Below are 22,763 nucleotides of genomic sequence, written 5' to 3' on the forward strand. Positions count from 1 at the left end.
CCAAGCCTGACCTAGACATTTCTTTCACCATTCAGTTGAGAGGAGAGGGTAAATACCTAGCCAATAGGAATACACCTGTCACTGAGGTCTACTCCCAGACAGCTACAAGTTAATCAGAGAATGACTAAAGATGCCAGTAAATATATACTGAATGGAGCTTATACTAAGGCATTGAATGGACTGTCCACTTCTGTAAATGCTTGAAATTCTGACTCTGATGTGGCTTGGGTATTATTGAGGTAAGACAAGTACTATGTGCTCCCTGGTTTTTGAGCTATAAAAACACACTATTAACACCCAATGTTAACAGCATTAGGTCTCCCCCATACGCAGGCAGCATGATGGCATACTAAATTGAGACTGAGATGAAATGAACAGCCTTTTGTGGGAAGAGGGGTCACAATAATCAAGCACAGCAAAATGGCAAATCCACAGCTTCCACTGCCCAAGGCCTCCTGAATCTTTATGCAATTGCTGCAGGGGCACAGAAAGGAAAAAAAAATTCTGAAACAATGTTAAACAGCTACAATTGCTAAGAGAATACCTTCAAGAGGACTTCGATCAAGTCAAAAATAATGAAGGAGCTGCAGGAGCGAACAGATTGTACACTAGAATCTCATGACAAAATAGGAAATAGTGAAAGCTCTTAATGATGTAGGTGACACAAATTCCTACTTAGAAGATAAAAACTTCAAAAGAACATAAACGAACTAAGGAGGAGCACAACACAACATTTGCTTCCAGGGCATTCATAGCAAGATAATCTCCATGAAGGTGTCCAGGGCCTAATGAAAGTGCCATTACTTGATCATACAATTGGGAATATGCTGCTATTCCCAAACTCCAAGACAATCTCATCCTCAAAGTAGACTGTGATTAAAAAAAAAAAAAAAAAAAAAAAAAAAAACTAAAACTTTCTGAGAGATACAACCCCTGACCTTCCCCACCCCTACACTGGCGCTGCAGGCTTTGCAGACCGCTCACATACAATTGCCTGTAAGAGGAATTCCATCAAGTTACTGTATTTTATTTATTTTTGTAGTGGAAATATTGTGAATTTTCTTAGGGTTTTCCATTGCTTAATCCTTACACCTTCAAAAAGATTTAAGATTAATGTGTCCTGATGAAACAAAACTTTATTCCAGTTCTTAGACAAACATCAACTATCAGAGATACTCACCAATGACTGCTGTAAAATTAATCATGACTTTATACATGGGAGACTTGTAGATTGTCAGGTGGCTAGTTAAGTGTTCACAGGTTTAGTTCCCATTATTTTGTGATTTCTCTACCACTCACTCCTACCTCCATATCACCTATGGTTTAAAATGATGAATCTGTAGTCTGTATAGCCCTTGGATATATTTTACTCTGTTTTCACTTCTACCACACTAAGATGTGGTAACAGGCATGTTTATACATGTAGAACCCGGAAATATTATTTTTTTACTATTGACAAGTCACCAGTATCTAGCACTTTATACAGGCTAGATTATTCATCCTGATTAACCACAAATCACACAATATCCAGAGATCAGTATGTGTACCATAGGCAGTTGCTTCCATATTGACATTATTTTGCTGAATAATTTGCTCTAATAGAGAGCTATAATTGCTCGTGCTTAAAACACAATTGCACTGAAGAATTCGAATTAGCTTTCCATATATTGCACAGAACCCTAAACTTTGTAGGTCTAATTGTTCACAACATGTGGCAACTTACTATAAAGCAGCTATATTAGACTATGCGACTTCATGAAACTTCAGACAAAAACCAGAAGAAGCAATTGCACACATTTCTTTACAAAATCTTTTGTTGATATCTCCCCACTACTAGACATTCAATAGATCCAGATGCCTACACTCCACAAATGTTACCATGAATTTATGGAAAGCCATAACTCCGAACAATACCCAAGTCATTCTCTTTTCTCTCAATGCCCTTGTCTAAGTTGGTAATTCCAGGATTCAGGCTAGAAGAATGGAAAAACGGGAGGCCATCTTGCTAGAAAGATCTTCTTGGGAAGGGAGCACTTATTAAGATTCAGCATAATTTGTTTTAGAAGTTTCACCAGATATGCTTCTTTCACCATAACAACTTTGTATATAGACACATCACACACTCAAAGCTTGGAAAACCATGTTTCACTGCATTATTTCTTCCTCTGCCACAATATATTAATCTCCTCTTTCCAGTGGGATAGGACTGTGAAAGAGACCACAAGGTAAAAGTTGAGTCAGGAGCAATGTCTAGATTAGGTTCTCTGGCCAAGTACACTAAACGCAGAAATCAAAGACGAGCCTTATGAAGGTACAAAGCATTTGTCCCCCTCCTTCACCAATGTGTTGATAATGCAATAAAAGGCTTGGGTCTGTTTTTCACATTTTCTTGGGAGTGTTCTAGAATTACACAGAGAACCCGTTTTAACATTAGCAGCAAAGCGTTTTTTTTAATGAAAAAATTCACAAGAACGATGCTGTGGCATTACAGACTAGTTTATTGACATGTGCATACAAAAATTCATTGTGTTGTGCATCATCCTCTTATCCATGCAAGGCCAGCAATCTCCTCCTATTGACTAATGTCTTCCCATAAGTAGAGTATCTATACTAAATTATCCAATATTAGTGCATCCTCTTAAAAATGCTGGGAGCGATGATGTGAATGGGCATAAAACCACTTTATATGAAGTGAAATTATTGCCAGAGCGATGTTATGTGTTGATCTTAGCAGATGTAGAACTCTTACAATACTTACAATTAACTTCTTGTGATACTGTTCCAACTTTTTTTTTTTTTTTTTAAAGTGTATATCTGATTATCTTCTTGATTTATCCAATGTATTCTAGTACCTTTACTTTTTATACCCTTTCTCTTCCCGAACATGTATTTAAAAAATAAATAAATATCAGATTCTAACCTTTAGTGCCAAAAAATAAGATTATGTTATTGAATGTATTTGCTACATATCAAATAACACAAGGTCATTACAACCTGAGCAATAGCCAAATCACCAGACTGAAAGGACAGAAAAAGTGTTGAAAACACGCACGGGGGAATTCCCCCCTTCCCCCCCTCCAAATTAGTACGGTGTTAAAACTATTACCGTTATAACGATAGTTTTAACCCAGCTTTCTGTTCGCAACTCCCTAAGCTGCGAGCAAAAAGTTGACGTTGAAACTACCGTAATAACGGCAATTTAAGCACATTACTGCAATAACGGTAATAATGTGCAGGCAGAGTTACTTTTACCCATAACACGGCTAATTGAATTCCCCCCCCCACCCCACCCCCCCATAGTGCATACAATACTTGGCACGGAGTATCCCAACGATCTGCACATTCAAATTTGTTAATATTTGAGCTGCCATAATGATTATTAGTAAGAATTAAATGTCCTCTTATTAAAAAGGTAATCCAACTCAAATATTTATATATTTACAACATTCTCCAGTGTATTTGCTGCTATATGTGTTTCAAAATATTAATAAGCACCTAATCTCGTTGATATGGGTAGCTCCTTTGTCCTACTTTATGTAAGACAGCGCTCAGGTGGACTTGTCCTGCCTAACCTTAGACTTTACGGTCTTGCTTCTCAATTTACTCACACAATCCCTTGGCTAAGTGCTTTACAAGATACTGCTCTAGGACACTTTTTGGGTGAGCAGACGGACATCTCCCACAAACCACTACAGGTTCTTTTGATCCAACACAAACCAAGTGCGGTGACTCCAATTAAAAGACAGGCCGCAATGATATGGTCAGTGACACATGTGCTCTTGGAAGGCGAAGGGCTGGATCCAAACTCTTTAATTGATGAAGTTAGAAGATACAATGATGTGGACAAAATCGGGAGGGCATGCTATTGGTCCAATATACAGGGTGATTCAAAAGTCGCAGTACACCCTTTTATTTCAAAAACTCTACAGGAATTGGGCCGATTTCAAGATGGCACCCATGTTTGGTACATACCGTAAAAGATAGACCACGTCACCCATACCTTACTGGAGTATTCAGGTTTCCCAATTTCCTGTAGAGTTTTTGAAATAAAAGGGTGTACTGCGACTTTTGAATCACCCTGTATATAGATGGTCACTTAAGATCATTTGAGCAACTAAAGTCCGCTTTCCAGTTACCTAACTCCCGATTCTTCAGATATCTGCAATTGAGAGATGCCATTAACGCACCTAGTGAGCAGCCATAGATCCTAGACTCCCCTTTAAAAAAAATGTGATGGGTTCTCTAGGTTCCTGTAAATTAATATCAGTGTTGTATGCCACATTACTGCCTCAGGTGTCTCCAAGAGGATTGGATCAGTTGAGAAATAAATGGGGGACTGATCTGGGCGTCCTTTCAAATGACAAATGGAGCTTGGTGATAGGTGGTACAAAAAAATGCCACTACATGTCTCAAGTTCAAGCAAATACATTTTTAACCCTTTCTAGCCTACACATGATGAGACTTTGCACCTCCTCTGAGTGTCTTAAGTGCAGAGACCCAGTTTGTACTTTCTGGCACTTATGGGCATGCCCAGTTATTCGATCATTTTGGTGTAATATATGAAATTGCATCTCCTCTACACTACCTCTCATCCCTCCTACGTGCCCCAAGATATGTTTGTTTGGTATTACGTTGATGAGAATTTAGACAAGCCACTCTTCAAATATATAGTTATATTGTCCTCCCTGGCCAAGGTGGTCCTTGCTAGGGGCTCGATGGCGCCAGAGGCTCAAAGTGTTGATCACTGGACTAATTTAGCTACTGAGATATGTAGGCATGAACGGTTTATGTACGATAGTAGAAAGGCCTTACACAAGTATCATACAATCTGGCACCACTGGTATGAGTCTCAATTTGCTGTCTTCCCCTTCCAAGATGATATGGTTTGATGTGTATGGCAACCACCAGTTATGACATTAGTAACTGCCCTGCACAGCTTTAGATTCAGTTTTAACCTCATTTATTTAGGTTGGTTCCGGAGTGTAGTTCACTGCACATTTTTATCAATGAAAATAGGCAATCTGAGTAGAGTCAATTGATATCTTTGTTATATGTTAAAAGCGACAATAACTATTAGAATACTTATCCTGGAATTGGGTATGTAAGTTTTGTTATGCAATTTGTTTTGTTGTACTGTCCCTTAAAAATCTAAATAATAAAAACACTTTATTCAAAAAATGTCTTTACGCAAAAAAAAGAAGCAATGCCACTCAATAATTGAAGAAAAAAAAAAAAAAAAAGCTAGAAAACTGCATTTGCATTATCAGGCAGAAAGGTGTGTATTCAGCACATGGTAGCGCCCTTGGTTTATTTAACAAGAAACATACAAACCACAAAACAAGTCCTTTATAGGGTGCATTCCTACAGCAGCACTGACGTGCATTGATGTTTTACAGCATTGTCTAATACAAATTGTAGTAGGCTTTAGGACAATTAATCCCAAAGTTAGCTGTTCACACTAAAACACGAGGGTGTGCGCTCTTAAACGTCACCACATACACAGGGGTACTTCAGTATTAGTGCACAAAATAAGCCCATTATTATATCTTTAAATATATGGCATACATACCAGGCTTCATTTTTTTTAACCTCTCCCGGCCTGGAAAGCTGCCATTACACTGAGTCTGCAGACCGCGGACAAACTCGGTGAATTCGCACTTCCATGTTGCTATGTGGTGCAGTCTAGAGTGAGAATAAAAGTCTGATATAAAACTAGAGTCCACTGTTTTAGGCAGCTGTGAAGTGGCCGCAAAGGTAGGTAAATGTACAGAAGTGCTTTTTGTGCTTGAAGGCCCCTGGAGCGAATGGTGAGCACCATTGAGTTTAGAGTTATTGTGCAAATATGAGGAGGAGACAGAGGTTGACACTGTCCGGTTAGGATCACAGGAAACCTCTGTGCCTCCATTGTTTGGTTGTAACTGCTCTACAGTGCAGTCTGTAGCACCTGTGCTAGGTTTCTCCTGCTGCAAAGAAAGAAGTCTACTTGCAAATGAGTTGCTTCCATGCACTGAGATATCCAGTGGCTTCAAGGCACCGTTAGAAATACAGTTATGTCCATTGACCACAACCGTGATGCCTTTATTTTCCTGTACTCCATTAGTCTTGTGATCAGAAGATCCCTCCACCAAATTCCATATTTCAAAATCTTCTTTTCTCTCCTCAAACTTTTCATCTTCCTCCTCTCCTCCATCCATTCCATTTGCTTGACTGGTGCCTGTCATGGAATGGTTTCTAGAATGGTATTGCAATAAAGGAAATTAGACACGTAGAGTAAAACGACAGCAGTTACACAATAAACCGATTCTTTTAGCCTTGCACTGTATTTTATAGCAAATCGAAAATGGAGTGGACTGTGAAGGTTATCCATTATGCCATGTTTTTTGTCTTTGTCTTTTTAAAAAATGAATAACGGTAATTGTTAACAAGCTGGATGTCCATTTGTCCATTGTAGCAAGCTGAGAGTTTTCCGGCAAGTTTGAAAAACCAATCAGATTCTAGCTATCATTTATTTAGTACATTCTACAAAATGACAGCTAGAATCTGATTGGTTGCTATAGGCAACATCTCCACTTTTCAAACCCGCCGTAAAACTCTCAGCTTGATACATTTACCACCAGATGTTTAACATCACTACTCCCCTGCTGGACGAGCCTGCACTTCCCATGTGCAATGGTCAAATAGGTCCTTTCCCTCCTCATATCATAACACTACCACTGCCCTCATATACATGGCAACACAGGATCAACACACATCATCTATTGAAATACTCTACGATGCTGTGAACATTCCATTGATCAAACTTCAGGCTACAGCTGGTTAACTTAAAACCTGGCCAAAATGTGCTGTTACTGTGTGCTCCAATAAGACCTCATTTTTTCTCAAGTATACTCAAGGACAACCAAGTGACAGGTGTGTGTAATAAGACATACCATCACAATTTGGACCTACTAAGATCTGTGCATTTATGCGCTTGTCACTTTTATGCAATTTACATACCATAAATAGATACAAGCGATTAGGGGGCTCTAGCAAAGTCCTTGTGATGAAACGCATAGGGACATTGTCTGGTGTACTACTACAGTGAAGTTAGTGCAATATCTATTTCTTATATTATGGTGTGTTCAGCTGTACTTGAACATGAAGTTGAGAGATCATGCTGGGACACCAAGTGATTGATAGGCTTTCAATTTTCTGTCTGATGGTATGCATTTAGTATTTTAAAATAATCTGATGAATTAAAAGTGTTTAGAGCACTGTGCAGTGCTCAATTTTATTATATAAATGCATATATACACATCTATGTGTCAACTAACTTAGCAGTGTAACTGATAATACTTACACTTTGTGGATATCTCTAGCATCACTGCTTGACTCAGAGAACTGATCTTCTGATCTGTGTTTGGAGGTAAAGTTCAATCCTCTCTGAACACTAGACTGCTTTGTGTAAAGCTGGTAAGGAACATAGGAAAGAAGGCGTCCAGCTTTTATGCTGTTAAAATAAACAGATGGTGGGGGAGAGTTAATACAATTTTCTCAAAGAGAGGAAATACCACAAACCAGGTCGCCTCAAGAAGAAATTGCACTTTAAAATACGTAACTGGCTTCTCAATGCAATAAAACCGAAGATATATTATTAGAATATAAAAAAAAAAAAACACAATTACTGGATTACTTTATGAATAACTATATATTTCCCAGTTACACCAGTTCTTTGCTCCTCCAATTTGCTACTGGTCTACTTTGAAATCTTAGTAAGATGGTTACAAATGATAGAGAGGTATATGGTACCTCTTAACACATCTCAAGCTCTAATTTCCAGGGACAACTAGATGCACCCAAAGTCCACTTGAAAACCAATAGAGCTTGAGCCTTTTTGTTGCACCCACTCACAAGTATTTAATAGAAGGCTAAAGAAACATCTGTTCACCAAGGCATTCAGTGACAATTAATGCCAATTCATTACTTTTAATGCAACTGTAAAGCTCCTTAATTCCCATAGAGGAAACACTAAGATTCTGTATTTACATTCTGTGCAGCAAGCAGAGTGACTATAGAGTTTAACTATTTCATTATCAACATTTCTTATATGGTGGTACCACTAATTATCTCTCTCAACACTTTCCTGCAAAGTATTAATATTCTTGCTCCCCCACCCCCTACCAAAATTAGTAATCTATAAACCTTACACTTTTAGAAAAATGTAGTCATTTATATAAATGTATAGGCACCACTTCCCATTTTACACATTTACCTGTAGAACAGTTTTCAATAATACCCCCCAGAGCAAATTACATTTAGTTTGTTTGTAAATTAAGTATAGCTCACATGAAATTCCCCTTTGCTTATCTTCAAACTAAATTAGCATGTTTTTCTCTGCCCATTAATTGTCGTTATGCGAGTACCCTGACCCACCAATTGGTCAAATGTTAAATCACAAATATGAGGTGGGTCCCTGGGCACAAAGTGTAGAATCAAATGTAAAGTGCTTTATTAGAATTAAACAGTCAAGTCCATAAATATGTATGGACTGGACTGTGCACGCTTGCATTACACCTCTGTTCCATTGCTTAGCCTGTGATAAGTAACTAGTGGGTATCCAAACAGGAGTCTTACTAGAAGCTTTCCCGACCAGACTATTTTCTTAATAGTGATGATATCAGCATGATGCTCCAAAATATCACAACACATACAAGAGATAATCCATTATTAGATGGAGATTGCTTCTCATCAGCAACAGACAGTTCAAGTACAGTTTCTTAAAAAACAAGTTCCAACAGGCTTATTGTATAAAATGCCCTTTGTGCACAAATGCCTTACAACCTATTCAATAGACTTTAAGTAAGTATGTGTGCTTATGTCATGTTGACTGACAAAGCAACACTGCCTTAAAGAGACACAAAAACACATTTCCTTAGTTTTATACTTGACAAAGCAAACAGTGTAAACATCCTGTTTAAATTTTGGTTATAGTAATCTAACATTTTTCTTTGGGCAGACCAAGCTCATCAACACCCAAAGCCTCAACTCCAGTCATATTCTGATCCCTACTGACACGCCTCCCCTCTCCACACTTCCCATGCTGCCCAGGACTGCCACAATTAGAGCCAGATGCAGTTCACAGCAACCAGCCTGAACCAATAAGAGAGCAGGCTATATGCTGTATATAGTTACTAGAACAGCCAGTCAACATCACTTACTTATGGATATTCTACAAATCTATAGCAAGCAGCCTGTTCAGCCATTCGTTTACAGAGTAGGCTGAAGGTAGTACCACCTTATGTTGATGTTAATATCCCTTTAAAGAGGCATAGTGAAAAATAAAAAACAATCAGATTACCTATCTGTTATCCACTCCGGACGGACAACCTTTTCATCTTTTAACTCCTTGATCTTGCTATTCGGAAGATTAGTTGTTATAATGTGTGTTGTTTTAGAACGGGAATAATAAACATGATATTGGCCTCCATGCAGCATCATTAGATGGCGTAGCTGATCTGCAGTGGGATCTGAAAGAAAAAAAAATATCAGAATATTGTGTATTCTACGCTGCCCACCAAATTATACATACGGTGAACGGTTTACTGGTGTGGTTCATAATGACAACTTATTTTGCTTCCTCCACAATGAGTAGATTTACTGATATTTGCTGTTGTGTATAACGTAGCCCAGACACCTGAAAGATCAGCAGAGCACAGGCCATGGTTGGGAATTCAAATTCAGATACATTTTCTAATCCCTATTTAAGTATCCAGCTCTTTCAAACATATTATAAGCCTACTAGGCCTATCCAAAAAGTTCATTAATGTAAAGGCCCAGTGCATTTGTACCACAGTCCGCCTGTACAACAGGCAAGAGTCAAAGTAGATTGATGACAATATGAAAAACCATGCTGCACTAGACACTGCAAAAAACAAAAACAAAACACACAACACACCTTATCAGGAAAATTTAGCCAGTTTGGTACTAGTTCTTAAACTGGGTACATACCTGTGCAATCATATTTCAGATGCAATTTCTGTAACAATATCACCAATGATTGAAAGCCCCATTGAGCATGCCAATTAATGTGTACACACCTACACAATTTACCTATATGTGACCTTCATATCACAGCCATCTGCTGAAAATATCATGACTCAATTTACACTCTACAGATATTTGACTACGCTAATGCAAGATGTTAGAGCATCAGCAAAAGTGTTGAACAGACTGTTGTGAGTGTGTACTCACTTTGGCATTTGCAGAAACCGTTCTAGCGTTGATCGTGATTTTTAGACAGTGAGGAACCAAACCAACAGCTGCTATGTGTTTTGGTACAGTAAATCATCATCGTGGGAGCACACACACACTTGAAATATCTGACCAAACAGCTGTGAATCGTCTGACCTGCACAATAACTGCATAGTACCCACCTTTACTAAACCCCCAACATAAGCAATTCCAGTGATAAAAAACCCCATAAGAGTCTAGGTTCCAGTTACTGACAGATTCGGATTTTGTTTTTTGTCCTTTGATCTGTAGCCTTGGAAAAAACCAGACATGTATATATTTGTTATATACATATAGGATATAACTACAGGATATACATATATATGTCTATCCTGTAGTTTTTATCATGAAGATCAAGCATTTGTCATGGATGCAAATATTGGATATTGCTGACCAGACCCTGTAAATTAACACTATGTATTGCTTCTTTATATTCATACATTTTTTTATTTAGCGAATGAATATCAATTGTTTGTTTTGAATCTGGCCCTGATCCAGAAGCAGCACATGGAACACAAAGGTTATTTGAGCGTACACACAGAGGACGAGCGGCTGTGAGTGTTGCTAAGCAACCATGTGTTTGATGCATGCAGAATGTGTACTACAGAGAAAATCTGCAGACCTGGAAATTGTGAATGAAACAGCAACTTCCAAATGGGCTTGTTAAAATTACTTTTATTCAATGTGATATAGCAAATGTTAAAAAAAAAATCTATGAATAAGAAATGTCAAGTTGGAGGTAAAAAGAGATGTAATACTGTAAGATAACACATATTGGATATATAGGGGTGGATGCAATTCAGTGCAAAGTCATGATGAAGACCATGCATGCATTTCTGGGTATTACAGTAAATAAACCATTATTTTGATCGAACCTCTATGAGATGCAAGCAAAAATAAGCAGCGTTTTAGTACCCCAACATCCCGCAAGGCTCCGACAGGGATTCATGCCGAATTAAATCGCTTAATAGAATAGTTTTCAAGTGGAACATTAATGTTTGTGAAGGCTGGCTCTCTAACAGCAAAAAAAAAAAAAAAAATAGTACTAAATTGTAATAGTTATATTGGTAGCATTAGTATTATTTTAAAGAGAACCAATTGTATTATTTTATAAACTAGACAGTTTAAACATACCTGTATAGCCATTAACATAAATAGAAACTCCATTAAATATGTTTGATGCTGTTCCATCTTTCTGCTGCTGCAGTGGTGCGTCCGATCGGAACTGATCATCTAATTTCTGCACTTTAGCCGACATGTATCCACCCTGGCACAGAATGGAAAATGCAGTTACAGTGGGCATCTTACTAAAATTCTCCATTATTTGATATAGTAAACCACCACCTATCCATGCAACTTGTACTACATGTTTATTCACTCAGTGATTTATTGCTGGCAGACAGTTCCTGAAAGTTCAAAAACCATAAAGGATAGAGTAAGCTTTTGTTGCTGTATAATTATTTTGTCACACACACACACACACACACACACACACGATCACCAAATAATAAAAAAAAAAAAAAAAAAAAAAAAAAAAAAAAGGGGCCGCCGCCATGATCGGTGTGGAATAAATATTATACACACACACACACACTTGGAGAGGGATGCACTCAATACCACTGCATTATGAATGTTTTAAAAGTATTATACACTTTTGGAGACACTATTTTTTTTTTTTTTTTTCATGGGACATGTTTAGAGATGTTGCTTCAACCAGAGAGCCAACTTCTTCTGTGCTCTTTTTCTTTGCAGCATCAGACTACAAGCTGTCCATAGCTCTTCCATAGAGACATACAGAGACCTTCAGCAATTGGAGCCAAGGTGAAATGTCAGAGCCCCTTCACACATGGCTTTTAGCCCAAATTCAGAGGTTATAATCAAACATGTGAAAGGGCTAATGCATATTAAAGGCAATGTTTCCATATTGGTAAGTGCTAAAAATCTTATTAAAATTGTTAGATGCCCATTAATTATAAAATGGGAGTGTTTACACATTGTAAATGATGCATGTGTTGTAATGCACATTTTATTAAATACATATGTTTATGCACATGGAAAAGGGTTTTCCGAATCAAGTAATGTTCATTTCTATACTGGAGTGTATGGGGTGGATGCTTACTTAAAGAGGAGCTGTCCACAGAGTCACCCACCTATCAACTTAGATTCTTGACAAAAGAAAAAAAGATAAAGATAGTAAGCAGCGTGGAAAGAGCCCACCCCGCACACACACACACGCAATTTATGAGGTTATTGTAATAAATGTTGTCAGAATTTGGATAAAACCATTGATAAGGAAGACAGGGTGGTAAAAGTTGTGAACAACAACAAGTTTTGCCATTTTCTTTTTATGACATACCCAGACACCCCAGCCATCATTGCTGCTGGCACGATTCCTCCACCCTCCTCTTTGCATTGTGAAGCTCCTGGTGAAATAAACAGAAAAACAGTATTGTTTTAAAAGGTTATTTTCTTGTACTGGAAAACATGCTTTAATTGCATTCCAAAGCATGGCAAGAGACCTGAAGAAATTGTATCATTATGGAGCGCAGGTACGGCCAACACCAGTGTCCTGGAAAGACTGCTGTAAGTTGGATACATCATCAACATTTAATTGTATAGTGCCAGCAAATTGCATAGCGCTTTACAATTGGGGACAAAAACAGTAATAAACAAACTAGGTGAAACAAACAGAGGTGAAAAGGCCCTGCTCGCAAGCTTACAATGTATGGGATACATAGTCGAATACAGTGTACACTGTCACACAGAGCAGCAAGAGAGCAGAAAGTACCAAAGGAGAGATAAACTTATAGTATGGATGGTGTCACACGAATGCTGTGACACGGGATGAGCTTTCCCCACTCATTGAGCACTTGTGGTTTTCTAGCTGGATAAGTGCTAGTGTTCAAAATGCCAAGAAGACACCACCCTAGGAGCTTCCACTATTAAGATTGTTAGAAGATACATGCAGAATATTTCTGCCATGCCATCCTAGAAATGGTATTGTGCATGAGGGGACATATAAGATCATGGGCATAATTTATCAAGAATCAGTTTTGTAAAACAGACGATTTTTGGCAATTTTCTCTGCAGGATTTAAAATAGCAGTTTCACTAAAAGGCAAAACATACCAAAATCTGCAATTTTTTAAAACAGATCCTTGATAAATAATGCCTCATGTCTCAGTTCTGTAGCACAGTACAGGCTAAAATTTATCTTAATAGTCTGCCACTACTAAAGTGATAATTTAATCAAACAAATTCAAAGATTATGAGAAATCCAGCAAGTGCCATTGGGTTTATCCATGAATGTATTTATAAAAATGCCTTTTAGCAATCAGACTATGGAGATGATTAAAAATCATATCTGCGTGCTGTTGTAAGTACTTTATACACCACACTTGGTAAATACAACCTGATACACTTCAGGGGCTACATAGGTTTCCCTCTAACATTCAAAAGTGCAGCACATTACCCTTAATCTCAGTAATAAGATAAAACAATACATTTATTCAAAAGGAGACCCTTACCTGTAATAACATAACAGCAGGTATTTTAAACAAGCGTTACATGCTATAAAAAATAAATCTATCAATAAACCAGGAAGAAACCGGGGTCCGCATGTGAAAGCACTCAGGGACACCTGTTGTTCATCAATGGCACATAGAATTCTCCTGTAACTAAACATCCAACCAGAAGTAATCCAGTGACCAGTAAGATTTAGAGTTCAAGAACTAGAGCAGTGGGGGGCAATGTAAAAAAAGGTAGAGGGCCACATGTGTGACCCTTCAGCCTTCAAAGGGACCAGATAGGAAGGGGTGCACTCCCTCATACTCCGGAAATACCACATGACCTCCCTGCTCTGTGCAGAGGAGGTTATGTGATGCAGAAGTTGGCTACCCCCGTTCTGATTGGGAGCTGCTGGCTTGGGGGCCGCAGGTGAAGGCTCCGTGGCTGCTAGCAGTCCGCCTATTGCCCACCGTTGGACTAGAGGGATGCAAAGAAAACTGGAAGACTTGCAGAATGCCTGCAGTCAAATACTGTGTCATTATGTGTATTGTGGTGTCTTGCTCCAAACTAACACGAGCGGAGTACAGAAGCAGATATATAATCCAGGATGCACCCTTACCAGTCAGAAACAAAAAGAAAAGTTTGTAGTGGGTGTACTTCTCCATTTCTATAAGGATGAAAGCATTTAGGCATATAATACTGAAAGAGATTATGATATATACATGCAGGATTTAAACTCTGCACAGTCTAGCTGGATAACATGTCTAATAAAAGTTTTGAGGTCCATCTGTGTGTGTGATATTTTTGGGGTTTGACATCTTTGTTGTTGCTTTTCTACTGGTTGTGTTTTCTTTTTTCAAAAAGCATAAATAAATAAAAAAAAATAAAAAAAATATATATATATATATCTCTCTCTCTCTCATTAAATAAAAATAATACTTAATTTACCATGCTGCTGCTCTTCACTCAAATGGACAAGCATTTTTGTGGTCTGAAGTAAAGAATGCAATGTGGGAAAATGGATAGTATTTGCGTATTGGTGGTGGTGGGGAATAGTTGAGAAATGCCCAAAAAAATTGTAATACTGTGTTCACACTGGCGCTCCAGCAATATCCCAGGTATATGAACCAGGGATATTTCCAGGTGACAGAGCCTCCTACCCAGGCAAATTCCTAGGTCGACCGGGTTCACGCTGAACCTGGGTCTACTACGGTCTCCCTGGCAACATCACAAGAGAAACTTTGTCTGGCTCCTAGTGTGATGTTTTTTCTCCCCCCTGCTTTTTAACACTTGTTGGCGAGACCTGGTTTGAAAAACCCGGGTTGCACAGTTCAGACTGGCATTAACCCAGGTCGGACCCTGGAATAACCCTGCAAAAGACCCGGGACTAATTCCCGATTCATCCGACCCAGGTTGATGCAGGGGACCCGTTCACACTCAGCCCCGACAATAACCCGGGTTTTTGAGGAAGTGTTAATAGGGTATAAGTATTGGTGTGATGTGTAGAAGATGGCCATCATAAATATTTACTGGAGCGGTTTTCCGCTATCCAGTGATTATGACTGCATGGTCCATGTGTAAAATCTATGCAACAGTGTAATCAAAGCCTAGGAAGTTATGGCTTTATACCAGTGACCAGCCAATGATGGATTAGTCCAGCATTTCTCAAACCCAGTCCTCAGGACCCGACATTGCATATATTCCAGGCGACAAAGAAAATAATGATACCACCTGTGGACCTGTTACAATGTGTCAGTCAGTAGTGAATACACCTGTGCTAAAGCAAGGCGATATGGAAAACATGCACTGTTCAGGGTCCTGTGGACCAGATTTGGGAAACACTGGACTCGTCTATGGCTTCAGGCAGGTCTGGACAAATCCTAGGGGGTAAGTTTATCAAGCTGCGGGTTTGAAAAAGTGGAGATGTTGCCTATAGCAACCAGATTCTAGCTGTCATTTTGTATAATATACTAAATAAATGATAACTAGAATCTGATTGGTTGCTATAGGCAACATCTCCACTTTTTCAGACACGCAGCTTGATAAATTTACCCCCCAGGAGTCAGATAGCCTACTAGCTGTCTAACTTTTGGAAAACATTTCTATTAATATAAATGAAAACAATTTTCCAGGCTCCTTAAAAGATCCTATCTAGTCCTAGATTTGACTAACTGGCCCCTGAATTAATTATTTTGTCAATCTCTGGCTCCAGGTATATATTTACTACTGCTATTAACTGTCTAGCTTAACATATAAAGAACTTTACTAATGCTACTACTTACATGTTTTCTATGAAAAACAAGTGACATTTATAAAACTGCTCTGCTAGTGAAATCATTCAGTGCTTGCTTACACCTATCCACTTAGCATGGTTTCTGTTTTTAAACCCGCACAGATCAAACCTGAAACAGACAAGCAGCTAAAAGAAAAAATTTATGGAAACAAACCTTTTTAATTTATTAATATTAATATTATTTTTTTTGATAATCAAGACGTGGACCTTACAGATTCCTGCGCTCCAGTTTTCATAAATCTCTACAAATTTTGTCATCTTAAATGTGGCAAGAATATTGTTGTGGCAATCAATATCCCTTTCCAATATGAAAGAAAAAACACGGTCACCATTTATCCAACAAAAAACGGTCCAATAAATATTTATAATGCTGGCCACACCTCTAGCAATCCAGACCCAATAGAACAAAACTGGTTACGCAGGCATCGGGTCTGTTTAGAGATAACATACAACTTGCTAAACTAGAATGTATATCTTCATATTCCACTGAACTTTCTCACTGTTTTATAAGCCTAACTATACAGAGTTTATGCTTTAAATTTCTACCTGGCTACTGGTTCTGTCCATTAAGGTTTCACACCTTAGTCTGAGATGGTTTGATGTACTCGCTCATGTACTGCTGCCACAAGGTGAGGGCTTTACTTTTGCTCCTGAAGAGGGGAACTAAAAATAGGAAATGGAAGTAGTGAGCATCAAAGCACAAATGTAGGGGTTCACCATGGAATAAGGGACAACCCCTGGGAGGCGCTTGTATTTCATATAAGCACTTAGTCAGGGAAAGCTGGGCTGAGCTTACATCTAGTCATAAATTGGTAGAAAAAAACAAAACAAAATATAAAACATAACAGGATTGCAGTGAGACACCACTTCTAGGCCTAACAATAATGCACATGGTTTTCCCTGCCAAGAGCACCACCACTAATTAATCTTAACTCAATAAATTTCACTCCTCTCATACCTACCTGCAGCAAAAGTATGCTCAACAATCGAAGTATCTCAGAATCATTCATGGACACTCAGAATTTGGCATTACACTACCATTTCAATCACAGGAGTTCCATAGATCTCCAAGAACTCTATTCATGTGTATCTTGCCGTTTATGGCAGGCCACAACAAATTTCTCCAACAGTTATGAACCAGGGTTAAAACCTTAGTGTCAGCAATTTAAAAAATAAAATAAAAAATAGACCAACCTGTGCTGCTGCCGGTGATGTGTCCCAGGGGAGGCCATACAGCAACAAGCCTTCTGTGGTTTTAAGAATAGTTTCACAATATGAGACTTTAATCACATCTCTCTTGCAAAACAAAGTGCTCTGTAGTACTATAGGTGTATGACAGTCAGACAGCAAATCACAGTGCTTTAATTCACTCCCAGACTCTCACCAGTGACTCCACTTCAGCAGCAAGAGATCCACCCAGGGCAGGACAGATACAAAGGGACTTGGGATAGACAGGTGCTGGGGCATATTTTATAGTCACCATGGCAACCTGTTACCCAGATATTGTTGAGCACTGTTTTATGAGAAACCATTATACCCAACCAGGGTGTGTGAGAGGTTAACTACAACCATCTCCAGTGATTTCGCTTTTAATCATGTGATCCCGGCTATACTGTTTCTAGATAAAGCTCTTTATCTCCTTCTACAAGAGGATTATAGCTTATGCCACTTTGACCTCAAGTGGGCGATTATAGTCTTATTCCCTTCAACACCACCTAACACAATATACACTTTTCTACCTGGCAAGACATAATACTCCTGACCATAGACCAGCAGCTAGTATTGTACCTCCTCATGCCCTCTAATGGCTTTCACAACTAGGCAGGGACAGATTAATTCTCAAAAACCACTTAAACAGAAAATGCAACTGCATAAAGCATAACTAGAATAGTATTTTACTCTATATACACACACAATTTATAAAATTAACAGCAATTCAAGGGTAAAACTGCACTAAAACAGAAGTTAGTAAGTTTCTGAAGACAACAGTGGTGAAATGTAGAGTCAGATAACAAAGATCATAATTATATAAAACAATAACAAACATTTCCAGGACATATATGCACACAAAATATTGAAATGTAATAGAGGTTGCACCAGATGAAAGGACTTATAACATAGAAATTAAGCATGACAATTGGCAGATACTCCCTATGTGAAAGATTAAGAGTATTACTGTATGCTTATAACCAGCTTGCAGATTCAAAATTAGTTTGACATGGAAGATCTACAATACAGATAAGAGCAATAAGCAAAGATGACAAGATGACAATACAAAACAAAGAGCCTGAAAATAACTTGCAAATGAGTAAAATATGTAAGGGTCCTAAAAGCAACCCAACTTAATAGTAACACTGATGCAGTGTTACAAGCCAAGGAAACAATAGTAAAACTAGAAACAAAACACTTAATTTGCATATAAAAATATTTTGTTGAATTCTGGCTTCAATCAAGAACAAGATAGTAAATACAATTCTAACAAAAATGGATGAAAACTCATGTTGGTATCTCACTCTGCCAGCAAAACTGGCTAATACTGAACCACATAGCCAACGAACAGCAGATATAAATTGGGACAGGAGATATACCATAAGATAAATCTGCATGAAAATCACAACTCGTGCTTTTCAAATAAATTTAAAAATAAATCTAATACATGTAGTCATGTAAACGTGTACCTTCTTGCAAGTCTGTGTTTACATATCAATACATGATTAATTATCTAGTCAGTAAATCTGCTACAAATAATTTGTCACAAGCGATTATATTTATCAAATCTTGGGACTTGGTGGGAATTAGATGATTGTTAACCATATCCTGAAATTTTAAACCATAAAATGGCATACTTTTCTTTTCCAACAATTTACATTTGGTGCAGTTATGAAAAATTAAGAACAAAAATCTCACATTACACTTAAGTGAGGGAGGGAGTGCAAATGTAAGAAGCCAACAGTTTGACATTTATAAAGAAATAAAAATCTCATGAGCTGGAGGAGAGTAAATGAAAGCAATGATTATAACCCTGCACACATACAGAAAGAGGCTGCCCAGTGAGTTCGTGCAGTGCATGTAGATGTCATGATCTTCATGAGGCCTGAGTGACTGCTCAGCACTTGTCATTGTTATGGTGAAGAAGCCCTGCAGCAGCCACGGAGGAGGAGCTAGAGGGAGGGTGTACGCCCGCCAGGGGTGTCTCATCCTCCATCAGATACACTGCTCCCCCCCTACACATACACACAGCCAGGAGCGGGTCATCCCAGGCCACCTCCTGCAGTTGCACGAACTAGACGTGCTCAGTGAGGACCCCAGAGCAGACATGTGTCTTATGTTTCACACACACACATAGTACATCCACTATACAACTAGCACACAGCAGTGTGTACATGGCACAGCTTGGCAGCAGCAGATTGCTATACAGGCAATTACAGACAGGTGAGGAGAGTATCCGCCAATCACATAAGGACCTTGCCCCCAGTGCGCTCACCTTTCTCCCAGTCTAAGACCACCATTCCCAGAGTGACAGCCCCACTCCTCAGCCGGTGTCTCTGCCTGTCAATCACGGTGTCTCGGCGGCGGCTGTGACCTGCGTCCCGTGTGAGTAACACCACGTCTGGCGCTGTCCTCAGCTGTCAGTAGCGGTCTCCGAGCGAGCAGTCCCGGGGGGTCTCTGTGCCCCTGCAGCGTTTCCTGTGTGTCTCTTCCCCCTGTGCCGTCTCTCCCGCCTTCTGTCTGCGCCTCCTCCGGCCCCTCCCCGGGAGTTTCTTCACCAAGCTTTATTTAAAAGCGACAAAACACGAGCGACAATATTGCTTTGTATCGTTTCCCACAGTGTATCCTTTATTTGTTTGGTGACATTTACTGGGTTTTATTTATTAATGCATTTTTTTTATTTAGTCTTGGTATAGAATGAAAGAAACCGAGTATAAATCACACCTAGTAATTCTTAACCATGTAACTGAACTGAAGGTCACTGAACAGTGTAGGTTTTTATGTTCTGTCCCTCTACGCTAATGGTGCAGTCTTGATTGTTTTTTTCTTTGATTTACATATAAATCCCCATATTTATAATTAATAACAATAATCGCATGTGATAGGATCGGGCAGCTGGAAAATTCCTATTTAGATCTCTGAAGGAGTGGGTGCAAGTAGACCATCTCACACCACCTCAGGGGATGGGGGCACATGTCTCTGGGCTGGTCCCATAGTGGGTGCCTTGGTCTGGGTCACTGGGCTAACTGCATTTTTTTTTTCCCTATAAAATGTTCCTAATAGGCTGCTGAGCCAAGTTTCGCCTGCCTGGGCTAAAATATGTCAGTCAGTCCCTGGACCTATTGACACTGTTGCTTGTTTCCTGAACTATAACCTAGTTTAGTTATGTAATCATTGCCACTGTTACCCTTGTTATAAAAGCAAGAGTATTTAATGGGAACATAATTACAACTAATGCTGCCGCCTACAAATAGCGTACAGTTAGCAGGTATTTATTCTATCTAGTTATTTATCTTACTCTATTCTATGATTTCCCTGCTACATATAATCAGCATATCATAGGATGTCAGCCTACAACTTTGGCCTTTAAGTAATTAACGTTCTTTTATACTATCTATACATAAACACAGGATCCGATATTTATTAAGAATTATTTATATAGCACCTAGATATTACATAGAGCTTTACAGAGAATATTTAATCTGCAGTGAAGCTTACAGTCTGTTTTCCCTGCCACACGGACACACACTAGGGTCCATTTTGTCAGAAGCCAAGTAAATTATTATGTCTTTGGAATGTGTGAGAAACCGCAGCACCCAGAGGAAACCCACACAAACACAAGGAGAACATACAAACTACTCACTAATAGTGCACTGGTTGGAATCCATCCCATGACCCCAATGCTGTGCGTCACAAAACATCAGGCATGGCTGTAATTAACTATTTTGTTCTAGGTATAAATTATCTAAAATTAATTCAATTGTGTCTATTTCTACTTTCCTTATTAATGTCCAAGCCCGCATCAAGCTATGCTGCAGTGCTTCCTATAATGGCATTTAAACACTGACATTACTGCACAAGGTTGTTCTAGCCAGCAATACCTCATTTTCATCTGCTTGGACTCATTGTATGGAGAAAAAAGCTTTCAAATTGGAGCTGTTTAGGCTGCACCTAATAATGAGTCTTACAATGCCGGTTGCCATGGAAATATTAATATTAGTGGTGTGAGGTCTTTCACGTAGATGTAATATGACAGATGCAGCAATGCTTAGGGCTGCAGTGACTGACATTATTGCAATGCAAAAATAATACATTTCTCTTTTAGTCATATTATTCATAATATAGCAAATTTCAGTTGTAATTTCAGCATTTTAACAATTAGAGGTAATGTGTGCCATCACAGAAGTATGGAGACAAGGGTCAACTGTAAGCAACAACATCACCACCTGAAATTCACTAATAGTTGACTTCTGAGCACAAACAACTTACCTTTTTTGTTTTGTTTTATTTATATTATCACAGAGAAAAATATTTATTTTAGTTTAACAACCAGGGAAAGGTGATATAACTTACCACAAAACTTACAATGGGGAATGAGTTCACTATTACATGTATGACAAATGGCAGAATAATAAGAATAGGTAACAAAGATTCATGTTAAGCCGACATTGACTTGAAACAGCCTTTCCCATTAATAATAATGAAATAGCAGTGTGTCATTTCTAGAAAATATTAATCTAATGGTTAAAAGCAGGAAATAGCTGAATGACAGAGGAAGAAGAGAGAATAGGGATGGAGAACGAAAGTAAGAGAAGGTCTGGGACAGGTGCCCAACATTTTCCTTAAAATATGAGTTCTGTCAGCAATGCTTTATCTTCTGGAATATATATATATATATATATATATATATATATATATATATATATATATATATATATATTTATACATATTATATATATAGCCACCATGTGTGGCCACCAGCATGACACATCCTTACTGATTGCTCAGTTTTGCTTTTCAAATTCATGCTGGGAAGTGCTTTTGAGAGTTTCATTAGTAGAAGCTGCATTGTTTTAATGTAAATTGACATTGGCTGAAATCACCTGTGATTTCTATTGGAGGGAAGGCCCTCAGTTTCATTCAATGAGCTTCCTCCCCTGTGGGTCTCCACACCAGTAGGGCAGTCTTGTCCCTGCTAATGTATATTCCACTAACCACCAGTAGAGAGATGGGAGGAAGGCTTGATAGGCATGCGGCTGTGGTCAGGCACTCTAAATTGGGCATAGGATGGTGGTGTGTATGATGTTTGTTATGCTGGGCATGGAGTGGTATATGGTGGGTATGAGGCAGTACGTGCTTTGTATTGTTGGCATAAGCCTGGGCACAGGTCAGTGTACTGAGAACATAAGTCTATCATGGGCATGATGTTATTGTGCTGGGCAGTATATAGTGAATATCAGAATGTGAAAGTTGAAAAGTTGCTGAATTTTTCTTTAAATAATGGCCCCATACATAACTGGTAAACCATATTTTTGTGTGTGGAACCCATATAACCTGATACGTAAATAAAAGTTCACCTCATAGAGCACAACCAGTGGTGGAACTACCATTAGTGCGGCAGGTGCAGTGCACCGGGGCCCATGGAGATAATGGGGCCTGCTGCATGGCAGATGCAGAGGGTCAGGGGCCCCGGTTCCCTTTTCCCC

General features: G+C 38.7%; 1 protein-coding gene across 3 annotated transcripts in view; it reads right to left on the reverse strand.

Moving 5' to 3' along the window:
* The window catches only part of REV1 (REV1 DNA directed polymerase), a 72,349-nt gene extending 52,541 nt beyond the window's left edge, over positions 1-19,808 (reverse strand). The window contains exons 1-7 of one of the 3 annotated variants that reach the window (XM_075200159.1): positions 19,553-19,808; positions 16,615-16,731; positions 12,626-12,692; positions 11,404-11,536; positions 9,338-9,506; positions 7,340-7,489; positions 5,570-6,231 (exon numbers count right to left, since the gene is read on the reverse strand). In XM_075200159.1, the coding sequence (XP_075056260.1) occupies positions 5,570-6,231; positions 7,340-7,489; positions 9,338-9,506; positions 11,404-11,536; positions 12,626-12,682 (1,171 nt within the window). In that variant the 5' untranslated portion in view covers positions 12,683-12,692; positions 16,615-16,731; positions 19,553-19,808. The remainder of the gene's footprint in view (positions 1-5,569; positions 6,232-7,339; positions 7,490-9,337; positions 9,507-11,403; positions 11,537-12,625; positions 12,693-16,614; positions 16,732-19,552) is intronic. The other 2 variants (XM_075200158.1, XM_075200160.1) reach the window with 2 other exon arrangements.
* Positions 19,809-22,763: the final 2,955 nt, after the last annotated feature.

This window comes from Mixophyes fleayi, chromosome 2 (assembly GCF_038048845.1).
Source record: "Mixophyes fleayi isolate aMixFle1 chromosome 2, aMixFle1.hap1, whole genome shotgun sequence".
Lineage (NCBI taxonomy): Eukaryota > Metazoa > Chordata > Amphibia > Anura > Limnodynastidae > Mixophyes > Mixophyes fleayi.